The sequence below is a fragment of the Vombatus ursinus genome, unplaced genomic scaffold (assembly GCF_900497805.2).
Source record: "Vombatus ursinus unplaced genomic scaffold, bare-nosed wombat genome assembly UNPS02014787.1, whole genome shotgun sequence".
In the NCBI taxonomy this organism is placed as follows: Eukaryota; Metazoa; Chordata; class Mammalia; order Diprotodontia; family Vombatidae; genus Vombatus; species Vombatus ursinus.
The window spans coordinates 5,768,806-5,782,914 of NW_020954565.1; the positions used below are offsets into that span (position 1 = coordinate 5,768,806).

The 14,109-nt window shown below is 35.8% G+C and overlaps 1 protein-coding gene across 3 annotated transcripts in view; it reads right to left on the reverse strand.

Annotated features, from left to right (window-relative positions):
• OLFM3 (olfactomedin 3) overlaps positions 1-14,109 on the reverse strand; it is a 66,674-nt gene that overhangs the window by 33,837 nt on the left and 18,728 nt on the right. For all 3 annotated transcript variants that reach the window (XM_027868274.1, XM_027868275.1, XM_027868276.1), the window contains one exon: positions 914-1,069. In XM_027868274.1, the coding sequence (XP_027724075.1) occupies positions 914-1,069 (156 nt within the window). The remainder of the gene's footprint in view (positions 1-913; positions 1,070-14,109) is intronic.

Genomic DNA, 14,109 nt, shown 5'->3' on the forward strand with positions numbered 1-14,109 from the left:
GAGAGAGAGAGAGAGAGAGAGAGAGAGAGAGAGAGAGAGAGAGAGATTTTCAGCTGGGATGTGGGAAAGAGGTGGCAAATAAGCTGGAATCTTGAAGGAAGAAGATTTCAACAGAGAAGAGATGAAATCAGAGAACAGCCAATAGTCCTGTTCAGCTGGCATAGTGATGTCTATGAAGAGGAGTGTTATGAAATAAAGGTAGACTTAATTAATGTAGGCTACCACCAGACTTATGGAAATCTGTAGGCATTCAGCTATAGATTTTTTTTTTTATTTTATTCTATAGGCATTAGGAAGCCAACCAAAGCTTTTGAGTAAAGGGGAGAGACATGGTCACACCTTTCAGTTAGAAAAAAAAAAAAGGTATGTAAAGAAAAGATTGGGAAGGGGGAGAGACTGGAGGCAAAGAGACCAATTAGGAGGCCATTAGAGTCTAGGTAAAAGTTAAAGGAAACTTGGTCTAAGACATTGGTGAGTCACCAGAAAGGAAGAGATAGATATGTGAGATAAAATTTGGTAACTGATTGGACTGTGGGCATGATGAGAGAGAGAAGAAAAGGTCAAAGATGCCTCTGTGGTTAGGAATTTAGGTCTTTTAGAGAATGGTCGAACCATATGCAGAAATAAAAAAGCTGGCAGTTAGTAAGAAAAATATGTTATCACCTCATATACTGAAATACATTTAAATCATGATGTATTCTCCACATTTCCATAATGGTTCTATTTATAGAGAACCTTCTCCATCATCTTACAACTAATGGTCACTCTTAGTGGTTAAGTGAATATTTTCCCAAATGAGTCTTTACCATTGTATGAGCACTTATTTCTAGTGGAGATATATGCAATTAATACATCATGGTTCAGTGCTTTGCTCCCACTTGCTTTTCCCAAAGACTACGGAAGTAAAACCTACTTGAAAATGCTTGGTCATTAACGTCTTCCGGTCATCTTCAATCTGCCGAAACTTGGCCTTCAGTCCTTTCATTTGGGTTTCCATTTTTAAAACATATTGGAAATCCCTCTGAGTCCGTAAGTTTAAGACTTCAATGGACTGGGACATATTCTGAACCTGGTGAGAGAAGAAAATTGGCTATAGAAATATTGTCCATCAAGAGACATATTATAGTTACTGGTTAAGTTTCATAATGACATTCTTATTCTAATAACTGGTTATTAATGATTTCCTGTGGTAGAAATTTATATATGTGACTACAAAAGACAGGTTTTATGAATAATTTCATATTATAAATATTTAGAAAATCCAGTCAGAGAGAAATTGTACATAGGTGAGAATTAAAAATTTTTTACGGATTGGCTCCAACATTACAAATAAGCCTTCAGTCAATCAATAGTAAATAAATTGGCTAATGAACTATGCCAAAAAACTGTCAAAATTGGTACTAAATAGACAGACATCAAGTCATACCTTGCTGTAATTTGGTGTTTTAGAAGAAACTTGATTTTCCCTTCATTTTTAAATTACATATAGTACTTGAAAAGTATTAAAACATTTTAATTAGAAAGAAACATGGTTGCTTAGGAGTGTGGGTGGTATTTAGACCATGCCAGGAAACTGAATCCCTTCCATTTGAATTGTCTTAGGAAGATTCTGAAGACCACCTGGCAGGACAAGATACCAGGCACTGAGGTCCTTTCTCGAACTAACCTGCCAAGCATCAAACTCCACTTCAGAGAGCACAAATCTGTTAGGTTGGCCACATTGCTTGAATGCAAAAAGTATGCTTGCCAAAGAGACTATTTTATGGAGAACTCACACAGGGCAAGCATTCACATGGTGATCAGAAGGTGCGATACAAGGACACTCAAGTTTTCTCTTAAGAACTTTGGAATTGATTGTGTGACATGGGAGACATTGGCATAGGACCACTCAGCATGGTGTGCCCACATCAGAGAAGGTACAAAGTATTTTTATGTCTATGTCATGTCTATGAGCAAAGCAGAGTTGGAGTAGCTCAGAAGAAACATGAGATGTGCAAATTAAGGAATCCACCCCAAATGTTCACAAGAACTATTTGTGCCCAACCTGTGGTAGAACATTCTGGTATTGGTTTGATCAGACAGTCAGACACACTGTAGAGTCCTCTTCGAGAACAAAGGATAAAAATCAAATCAAAGGCATCCAGCTAAGGTGAGACATATTTAGCTCACTACATTTACTCCATGACATTCAAAGAAGCAAGAGTGAATTGGCCTGAGGCTGAATGTGATGTTTAATAGTGAATCCCAATAGGCTATCAAGCCCACCCACTTGATACTGAACAGTATGATAGTATGCCACTTAAGACAACTGGTAAATGTAATATGTGCATTAAAGGGGCAGAAAAATGTACTTTAAGCAAATATTATAGCTCCATCAGAAGCCAATACTTATCACATGGGGTACAAAGAGTCATTTGAGGTTTATGGCATAGATATAAAAATTATCAGTAGAAACAGCTTATTCCATGAGTATAAGTAACGTGATCTTTGTGGCAAAGAGACAAATAACAGTCCACAGAATAGACTGGACATCCAGTTCCATGGTTAACATAAATGGTAGGACTTTAGACAGAAAGGTGCTTAGTGCTGCTAATGCATCCTTCTCAGGCCTCTCACTTAGCCCCTTGTCAACCAACTACACAGTCCCCAATCATGCCTTCTTCTACCACTTAAAAATGAGATCCTGACATATTTAGACCCTGTTGTGTGATTTTGTTAAAAATAACTGATAATGAAAATTTAATTTATTTTAAGGAAGAGTTTTTTCCTTGTTGATAGTGGATAATTGACTTTTCTTCATGGGTCCATATTATTTCTTCATTCATCATGATGCCCATACTAAAGTCTTATTAGTTGCTTTTCTTTAGTAGAAGGCAAATTTGAGAGACAGTTTAGCATAGTGGATAGACAGCTGACCCAAGAGTCAAGAAGAACTGAGTTCAAGTCCTATCTCTGATACATATTGGTTGTACAACCTTGGGTAAATCACTTAACCTCTTAGTAACCCCAGGTAATTCTTTAAGAAATGAAATGAAAGGTCTGGACGACTCCCTGTTTTCTCCCCAATCACAGAAACAAATCTGAAAGTATGTTAATAGTACTTGGATAAATGTTATAATTTATAAATTTTTCCTAAATTATGGTTATGATTAGGTGTTAATATTTCTTTAAGAAAGATTCCATGACATATACTCTGAAGCAGACTGATCCCTTCCAGGAGTAACCATGTCCTTTAATGATACCATTAGATTTTCCTGATAATTTCAGGAAATTCCTTATCTTCACTATGTACTACATCAGAAAATGAAACCAGAGGGAGAAGAGTTGCTATGAAAGTATTTTATGGCAATCAGTAACGTAAAGCCAAATGGAGTTAATAAGGATTATATACTAGCAAATAGAGCTAGAACTGCTAATTCAAAAGGCTTGGGGTTCCATTTTGCTTTTGCTGTTGGCCAACAACTGGATCTGATTTGTATGTGGCACAGGCCACAAAATTCACAGACTAGTGACAATTATTAAAAGAACAAAGGAATTCACTTGTCTCAACAAACTCAATGGTGAGCTGGAATAGTTATAATTATTTATTTAGTTTGGGAGGCAGTCTATGATTGTTGCTTGCTTGTTCCATTGTATCCATTAAACCTGTCTATGTAATAACTTCCCACATATTTCCTTGTGCTTAGAACTCCTAGACTCAGTTGGTATACCTAATCCTTTTTCTGATAAATCATTTTCATTTCACTATAAATTTAACCAGGTTTCTTTGCCTGGATGATACAAATTTAAATTCCCTAAATTTAAACTCACATTCTCTTGGATTAGCTCTGTCATCCAAAAATGCCAAACTATGGAAGACACCTGGCCTCCTAAATACTTTAGAGAAACTATAAATGTAAGTATTTGGCTTTTCCGGGAGAATATTTTTAGGTCCCTGTGAAATGAAGTGGTGGGAATAGCTAACTTGCCTATGAGTTTTCTTCCAGTTCCATATCTGTGATCCTTTGTGATTCTTTGGGACTATAAGACTTTTAACATCCTTTCAGCTCCAATTTATGATGCTCTGATTTTACAGATTAATCCCTGCTCTGCTACCCTACATGGGCACAGTTAGAATGTTATCAAAGTGTAAGTTTAAATCTATCTTTTGGCTAAAGTTGAACCCGTTGCTTAAAAGATCAAATTTTTTGGTTATAGTTGTATCTGTTTTAGAAGGCTGGTTTATTTATATTTTTTGGTGGGGAGGCAATTGGGGTTAAGTGACTTGACCAAGGTCACACAGCTAGTAAGTATCTGAGGCCAAATTTGTACTCAAGTCCTCCTGACTCCAGAGCTGGTGCTCTGTCCACTACACTGCTTAGTTACCTCAGTTATGTCTTATCCTTATGGTATATAAGGCATTTTGCTCCCATGATGTCAAAGAGTAACACTTCCTCCTGGTGGTCACTGAAACATATTAAGAACTATACTTCTTTTCAATTCAGCATTATATAATTGCAGCACTTTAATTTATTGGTAACCCAAGCTGGGGTTGTTATAAGCAAGATATTCTTGAGAAACTTTTCTTTCTTCTTATTCTTGAAAACAGTAGTTAAATACTTCTTCATGAATAATATCTTGGATATTCAAAGAATCTCATATTCTTAGAGCTGGAGGGGACTTTAGAGTTTAGCTAGCTTAGCCTGTACCTGAATGGGAATCTCTTTCAGAACTTCCATGAGGAAGGAATCATCTGACCTCTGCCTGAAGCTTTTCAGGAATGAGGAACTCATTATCCTATAAAGCAGCTCATTCCACTAAGACAACTCTATTTTGTGAAGGAAGGTTTTCCTTACAGAGAAATAAAATGTCTTTCTGCAACTTCCTTATATCCATTCTATTTATGCCTTAAAGACCCAAGAGGATCAAGTCTAACCCCTCTTACATTTAGCAATCCTTTAAATACTTGAAGACAGCTATCAAGCACCCCCTCTAAGGCTTTTCTTTTTTAACTAAACAGTCCTAGTTCTGTCAATCAATCTTTGCCTTCATTTTCCTCATTCTAGTGGTGACCTTCTTCCATAGGGACTCTAGCTTGTCAAACTCTTTCCTGAAATGTGGCACCCAGAGATGAACACAAAAAACCTAATGTAGTCTAACTAGGACAGAATACCTCAAAAAATGATCTCCCTCATCCTGGATGCAATACTTTTTACACACACCCTAAAGATCATTTTATATTTCTTTTTGTCTGCTATTTTATATACGCTGTAAATCATTCCTGTAAATCCAAATGTAAATATAGGGAATTCAAGACAATTGAAATATATGATATTTGACATAATTACCAGTCATTTATTATTATGTTCTCATAATTCAATGTTATTTTCTTTTTCTATCCATTGAGATGGCAATATTTGAAATCATACCATACTTAGCAGTTTTTTGCACCCAAGACTAACCAACCAAAATGGTACCCTTTATTTAATTGGGAATAGATAAGAATCCTGGGACATAATTGGGAAGATATGGTATGGAAGTAGAAACCTGGTGATATTCCTAGGTATGCCATGATGTGAGGAGAGGGTAGGAGGGGTATGATGAATACCTTGTAACATTGCTGAGGAAGCTGCTAAAGGAGAGTAAACCAAGGAAACCAAGGAAAGGAAGTGCGCCATCTAGCTTTCTATTTGAACTAATTCTTCTTGGTACCTATGTGCTTAACTCCTTTGTTTTCGAATTGCTGAAAGACTGCAAATGCTCCCTCTAAATTCTAAGTTGCACCCAGAGGCAAAGTCCCAGTTAACCTTTCCCTAGTTACAGCTCTCTGTGAGGGTCTACTTACTGTCTAACCTTGAAATCCAAAAACCCAGTCAAGAAATAATAGGAATAAGAAGGAATAGGAGAAGGAAGAAAAGGAGAAAGAACAAAAAAAAAAAAAAAGGAAAAGACAAGAAAAGAGGAAGACAAAAATAAAATGAAGGAAGAATAAGAGTAACACTTTCTAATGAATGAAGATACTGAGAGTGAAGAGGAAAAATGATGTACAAAGTTTCTAAAGTCTGTTTTGCAGTGAGAAAAGAAAAGAAAAGAAAGGAAGGAGTTACTGAATTACTACATAATCTTTTTTTTTCAGATACAGCTGTTAAAACTTTCTCCTTTATATGTTGGAACTTTGGCAGAAATTTACTAATTTGTAGAATAAATGAGGCTGATCTAGGGGGCAAAAAAGCAGTAAATGATTATTGAATTGATTGAAGTCAGAAGAAGGAGGAAGATGACATAAACACTGCTTGTGGTGGATGAGATAATAACAGTGCATAATACGGAGAAGACAGGGCTACTCAATTCTAATTTTGATTTTCTTTTCACTACCCCAAAAGTAATCATCTTTAAATTGGGTGAGCTAGAATATAAAAGGTTAAGAAACTCAAAAAAATGAAGAGGGTAACTCTGCATGATGATACTCAATTCATTCAGTAAATGCTCATTAATAAATAAATAATAAAAAAAAACCTGTGCCAAGTGCTAAAATGCAGATTCTCAAGAAGCTTACACTATAATTGGGAGAGGCAATACTAAAATAAATTTTAGCTGTGGGGCAGATAGAAAGAAGTCCTAAGAATTATGGTGATGAGACTAATAGCAAGGTTTCTGAGTCCTTAGATTTTAGGAACAGGTCAAATGACAGTTATTAAGGAAGGTATGAAAATCATCAAGGAAGATAGTATGGTAAAATCTAGAGGATCTTAGGAAGCAGCTAAAGGATAAATAATAAGACCTGGTCATCTTTCATCTCTCTGGAAATAATAGATTGATTAGTCCCATCTCATCTGAATTGATATAGAGTGAAGTGGGCAGAACTAGGGAAACAATTTATTTGGTGACGTTATAAAGAAATACCACTTCGAAAGATTTAGAACTCAGATCAATGCAACGACAAACCTTGATGACAGAAGGCTCTAGATGAAGTATATCACTTTCTGCCAGAAAGTGATGGACTTAAAATGCAGAACAGGGCAAACTTCTTTTGTTGATGTAGTAAATCTGGGAATTGTTTTTGTTTCCTTAACTTCACATCTTGGTTATGAGGGCTATATTTTTATTTTATTGCACAATTGGAGGGAGGGGAAGTATAAGTGATATATAATAAATTCTTGCAAAAATAAAATTAATAAAATGTAAAAATATACTTTAGATAAGAAAATGCAAATATTATAACAAAACAAGGAATAATATTTTTCTGTATGTGTGAATTAAATGCTTCTGAATAAAAAAACAAATATTTATACACTTTCCATCTGAAATCTCAATGAACTTTACAAATCAAATCATACAATTTTTCTTTGGAGGCAACTAGGTGGCACAGCAGATAGAGTGACAGGTCTGGAGACAAAAATTGAATTTAAAGCTGGCCTCTAACACTAATTCTATGACCCTGTCACAGCAAGTCACTTAACCTCTTTTTGCCTTAGTTTCCTAATCTGTAAAATGAAGATAATAATAACATTTACCTCCTGGGGTGGCTGTGAAGATCAAATGAAATAATAGTTGTGGAGTGCTTAGCTCAGTAAATGGAACATTGTAAGTGTTCTATAAATGCTTAAAAAGACCTAGAAAAAAATGTTAGCATAATGCATTGTGATCTTCCAGACAGGATGAGCTTTTAGCGAAAGAACTGGAGATAGCAGATCTTGTACTACCTATATCACAGGGTTAATTAAAAAGCTTAATATGGGAGTGAATATAAGTTATTTTTGTTTGGAGGCAGCTTGATGGTGCAGTAGATAGAGCATAGGACCTAAAGTTCAAATCCTGCCTAAGACATCTATCTGTGTGACCCTGGGCAAGTCACATCCTCTGTATGCCTCAGTTTCCTTATCTGTAAAATGAGGATAATAACAGCACCTACCTCTCAGGGGTTGTTGTCAGGATTTAAATGCAAACTACCTATTGTTATAATTTATTCTTCAGTTAAAGAAAAAATAAAAAAAGAAGCAGTTCAATGGTAAATTACTGTTCTGGCTACTACATGAGGGCATGAGCTCCTCTTAACTGGAAGTGTTCACACAGAGAAGCTGGAGGGCCATCTGTCAGTGATGCTGCAGAAGGTATTCCTCATTGAAGGGCAGCTTGGATAAGATTATATGTTAGGTCCTTGCCAACTGTAAGATGTTATGATTCTATGATTTTTGCTGTAACTAAAATTAGTGCCACCAAACATAAGGTCATATAAATACTAGGATGACTTTTATATATTCCTGATGTACACTCTCAACCCCAGCACCTATTAAAGTGATGAGCAGAGGGCTAATTAACTGAAGCTAGAAGTTAGTGATACAGTGAATCGAGTATAGGACATGGAGTCAGGGAGACCTGAATTCAAACTCAACTTAAAGCACTTACTAGCTACATGACCTTGAGCAAGTAAGTAAGTCAATAAATATTTATTCAGTGCCTAGTATATGTTAGGTGTTGTGCTAAGCACAGGGTCATCTAATCTCCATCAAGCTAGTTTCCTTATAGGTAAAATGAGGGTAGTAATAGTACATACATCCCAGGGTTGTTGTAAAGATAAAATGAGATAATATTTGTAAAGTACTTTGTGGATTTAAAATGCTATATAGATGCTTTGTTGCTGTTCAGTCTTGTCCAACACTTCATGACCCCATTGGGGGTTTTCTTGGCAAAGATACTATAGTAGTTTGCCATTTCTTTCTCCAGCTCATTTTACAGATGAGAAAACTAAGGCAAGCAGAGTTAAGGGACTTGCCCAGCACCACACAGCCGGTAAGTGCCTAAGAATGGATTTGAACTCAAATCTTCCTGACTCCAGGCTCAGTGCTTTATACACCTTACCACCTAGCTGCTTCATATAGATGCTAGCTATTCATGAAAACCTATTGATTGACTTATTCATTAATTAAACAACCAATAAAGACCTATCCTAATGATGTTTCAGAAAGCAGAGCTATGCTCCCAGAATGATGAAGATAAATAAAAGAAGAACCAGTAATGATCATGAATGAAAAACCTATCTCCATACACATCTGTATAAATTAAAACACTTTTTGAGAAGCCATGAATAGTTAAGGAAACAAAAACTACATAAGAGCACAATATTCCCAAGATAAAGATTCCCCAAAAGATGGATAATCTTATTACCTCAAGGGTTCATAAAAGTATAGAGCAAGAAAGGGCCTTGGAAACTATCTAGACCAACATTTAGCTGAACCATGAGAGCTCTTTACATCTCAGACAAGTGATCATAGGTCTTCCGCTTGAAAGCATCCAGGGTTAGGACACTTAACTTCTACTGTAAGACCTCTCTTCCAGTTTTAGACTCAAGTTCTTCCTTATGTTACGATAAAACTTCTTGCTCTGTCCTCTTGGGACAAACAGAATAACCGTTATATATCTCTTTTTCAATCATTCATTAAAAATGAATGTCATCATCTACGATGCGCCAGACACTGTGCTAGTTTAGGGGAAACCAAGTTAGAAGTAGGCACCGTCTGACACCTATACCTCCATGGAGGACCTGAAGGAGGTGCTGGAGACGTGGCAGGTCACCGACACCAGGGAATAGGAGAGGATAAAAAAAAATCTTTGTGCCACAAAGACAGGAAGCCCAACAAAGTTGCCATTCTTAAAAATGCAACTGAATATATATGCCTTCGTGAGATTTTAGAAGATACCAAATCTTGTCTAGGCTGGAAGCATGGTGGCCACTCATGACCCAATCCCATTATTGATTGACAGAGAAATTTTGATTTGCTACATTGCTGACCTGAGTCCATTCACTGTTCCTTGGACAGCCTGGAAGTTTTCTGTTCTTCAGGGTTTACCACATTGGTGCCAGACTTAGTTCAGATGCCCTAGATGCAAGATTCAAATCCAGGACTCATAGGCTCAAAGATTTGGACAAAGAAGGGGCCTCAGAGGTAGTTTACTTTAACTTCATTTCTTAGAAATGAAAGTGAGGCTAAGTCAAGCATTACTCCCAAGATATATAAATGTAGTAAGTGGCAGAAACCAAATATGAAGCCAAGTTCTCTGACTTCAATTCCACCCATCTTCCCACAGCACTATCTTACTCTACTTCTGAATTCAATGTTCTTTCTGTGATGTCACAGTGTCTATCCATTGCTCTTGAAGTTATGCTTCCATCAATGCAGACTAAGAACAAATTAGCTTATTAGGCTGCCATGTCACACTTTTAATTAATTTTCATCTTGAAATGTGCCAAAACCTTCTGGTCTTTATTATCGTTTTCCTATTTTGTACTTGTAAAGATGAATTTTTTGAATATAAACATATCTTTACATTTATCTCTACCACATTTATGTTGTTAGATTTTTGTCTCCTGTTTAAGACTATCAGGATTGGGGCAGCAAAGTGGCTTAGTGGATAGAGCACTGACCCTGGAGTCAGGAGGACCTGAGTTTAAATCCAGCCTCAGACACATAACACTTACTAGCTATGTGACTCTGGGCAAGTCACTTAACCCCACTGCCTCACCAAAAAAAAAAAAGACTATCAGGATCAGTAATTAAGTACCATATAGTGTGCTAAGTTTTGGGTACATAAATAAAAAAGAACAAAAAAAATAAGCATATGGCCTCAAGGAGCTTACATTCTAATGAGATATTTTTAGATCTCAGTTCTGTCATCCGGCATTGTTTTATTCCAAGTTTCTGATAAAAATAACACTCCACTAGACACTTCCTTTAAGTCAAGAGTTTTTCATCTGGGGTTCTTGAACTTTTAAATAAATGATAATTGGATTCAATATAATTGCTTTCTTTTTAATTCTATGTATTTTAATTTATGCACTTGAACACTATTCTGAGAAGGGCCTGTAGGCTTCACCTGGCTGTAAAGGGTTACATGATACACAAAAAGATTAAGGATGCCTACTCTGAGTTAAACATTGATCCATTGACACTGTTTGGGCTCAGTTGTTAAATGTATATTCTATACTATGAACCCATACACAGGTTGTACATACTCCAGTTGTATTTCATTTGGGTCTGAGAGGAGGTTGCTCTCAAAGAGTCCAGTATAATAAAGTAGCCAAGAAAGATTTAAGGATAAGAAAGCCATAGGATCATAGATTTAAATTAGGAAAGAACCTTAGAGTTCATCTACTGCAACTTTCTCATTTTATAGATGAAAAAAACTGAGATGCAGAGAGGTGAAGGAAGGAACTTGTCTGAGGTCATGTAGTAAGCATCAGAAGCAGAATTTGAATCCAGGTCCACCAATTCCAGTCAATGCCCTTTCTACTGAGTCACACTGCCTATGATAGTTCTGCTGTTCTCTACTTTAGTCAGACCATATATATAGTCTTTTGCCAGTAAGGGGTACCATATTTTTGGAAAGATGTAGAGAAGCATCATGGTACAATGGGTAAAAAGCTAGATCAAGTTCTAATTATTAAGCATATTGGCTATGTGATACCAAGCAAGTCAAAACCTCTCAGTACTCCAAGCAACTCTAAGATTATTTAGGTGCAGAGACATTCACCCTTATTGGAAGAGGTAGCTTCTCCATTGGAGGGGTCCCTATACTAATTAATGAGATGTCTAGTCCTTATCACAATGCTTAGGTAGAGAGTGTCCAGGAGAAAAAGCTCAGTGTTTGCAGCAATTATGTAGCTATTAAAATCACTTTTGATAAAAATAAAAACTAAAACAAAAGACAAAACCTGTTGCATTAAGAATAACCAATGCAGAATGAGTCACATTTTCTAAGAGTAAGAATCTAAATATAATGAATATCATCATAACCTAAAAAGGTATTTGAACTCTAGGCACAAATATAGGAAACCCCCAAATGTTCAAATCCTATAACATTGTTGGTATGTGATAAAGCTCCTTATAGAGGAACTATGGAAATGCCACCTGTTATGTAGGTGATATTCAAATAGGGGTTTACTAGATCAATCAAAACCATATTTATAAAGTAAAGGATTATGATTTATTACATAAATAGTACAAGAGGCTCTCAATAACACATGGACATGACAAAGACAATTCATGAAAATATATAGTTTTCGTAGTAGTAGTCTACCTTGATGATATACATATTTTCTTCTACCAAAACTGTTGAAACTTTAAATCCTGCTAAGTATAGAAAACATAGCCATCTGACATATGCTCTCTATTTGTATTAGGAGAAGAATATGGTAATGTCACAGAAAGAAGGCATATGTTATCCTAGGGTTAGAAGACACCAAATCATTAATAGTTTTTTTTTAATATCTTCACCCCATTGAATAAAAGTTTTAGTCTGAGCTATATTGATCCCCCAAAGCTTATGGGTCATTTCCTATTTCTCTTCTGTAAGGGATTCTTCAGCTGTATATAATTTGTTGTTTCATTTCTTGTGACATGATAAATTATTTAGAGAAGCAGTCTGCTAAAGAATATAAAGAGACAGTCTCAGAAGACCTGGCTTCAAGGTCTGCCTTTAATAAATACAAGCAAAGTAACTAAGGACAAGTCACTATTTCAGTAACTTCAGGCAAATTCTCTAACTTAGACATGAGTTACTAATCTGTATTGGTGGAGTTTGCATACCAACAGGTCCCTGTACCAAAGAAATCATAGGTTGGCTTCTCTCCCCTTTACCTAATCCCAGTCCACAAAATGATTAATTTTTTATAAATGTAACAAATATTTTAATTACTACATGTAATATTTTAATTATTACATATAAAATATTATGCATTAATATTTATAAATAGAATATTGTCCTATATCTTTTCAAAACAGTAAAGTATTGCCAAATCAGGAGCCATAAATGTAAAATGAGGAAGATTTCAAAGGCTCACTTAGTCCTCTCTGGTCCTGCAGAGATAAAACTGAAACAGAAAGTTGATCCTAGTCACACTTTTCAGACAGAAGGTGAGGGGAAGAATCATAATCATGGAAACATGATTTCATCCATGTGGCCACTATCCCATTGATGCAAATTTTTGCCTTTTCATACCTCCTCATCTTCTGTGATTTTTGTCCATTCCTTTCCATTTATCTTTTCCACAGCATCAACCAGACATGCTTGAGGCCTTCATCATATCTTGGAAGTAGTATTTAGTCTGCTTCTTGTCATTCCCACTACATGAACACTCCCTCACAACACACTCTTTGAAACGTACGTGCTCTAGATAATGTCATTTACATTTTTTTTTCAGACAAGAAATAGTGGCATACTATAACCCCATTTATGCTTATAATGTACCTTTCCATTGTCCTTCAGATTATTTGTAAATTTGATTGTTCCAAGATCATGGTGTTCCATGATTTGAAGCCATATAGAATCATCAGGAAAATATTTACACTAAAGAGATGAAGATGGAGTTTTATAGCAGTGAGCATTTAGAAATCATTGAAATCACTGCACAATTCCCCATGTGCAATTGAACATAATTGCCTCCCCCTACTGGATTTGGGGTCCAGCTCATTATCCATCTGTAATGCTATATATCTACAGATATAGCTGAAGCGCTATCTATATAATATATATCTACATCTAGCTAGCTAGCTATCTAATTTGATGAACTGCCTTCCTAACTGCCTGTAGTATAATGAAAAATATGCATTTTTCATTTTCTCTGTGTCATATATTGCTGAAATTGTTTGTTGAAATTTAGCTCTCAAATTTTCATGGGTAAAAGAATTATTAAATGTGTAACAAAATAACCATAATTACTCAATGTATTGCTTTAGACCAACAAATCCTAGTAAACAAATCAGAAAAAAATGCTATTCAGTATGAAAGATATACCCTGGCATAGTGCATTAAGTATTCAGGATAGAATACGGAAGATCTAGGTGCAAATCCTACTTCTGATATTTACTAGCCATGTGACCCTGGAAACATCATATAACCATTGTCAACCTCAGTTTCCTTAACTGTAAAATGGGGACAATAATAGCATCTACCTCCCAAGATTGCTGTAAGGACCAAATGAGATAATATTTTTAAAGTCCTTAGCACAGTGCCTAACACTACACAGCAGACACTTAATTAATGCTTGTTTCCTTCCCCTTTTCCTTTCCTTTCCTTTCCTTTCCTTTCCTTTCCTTTCCTTTCCTTTCCTTTCCTTTCCTTTCCTTTCCTTTC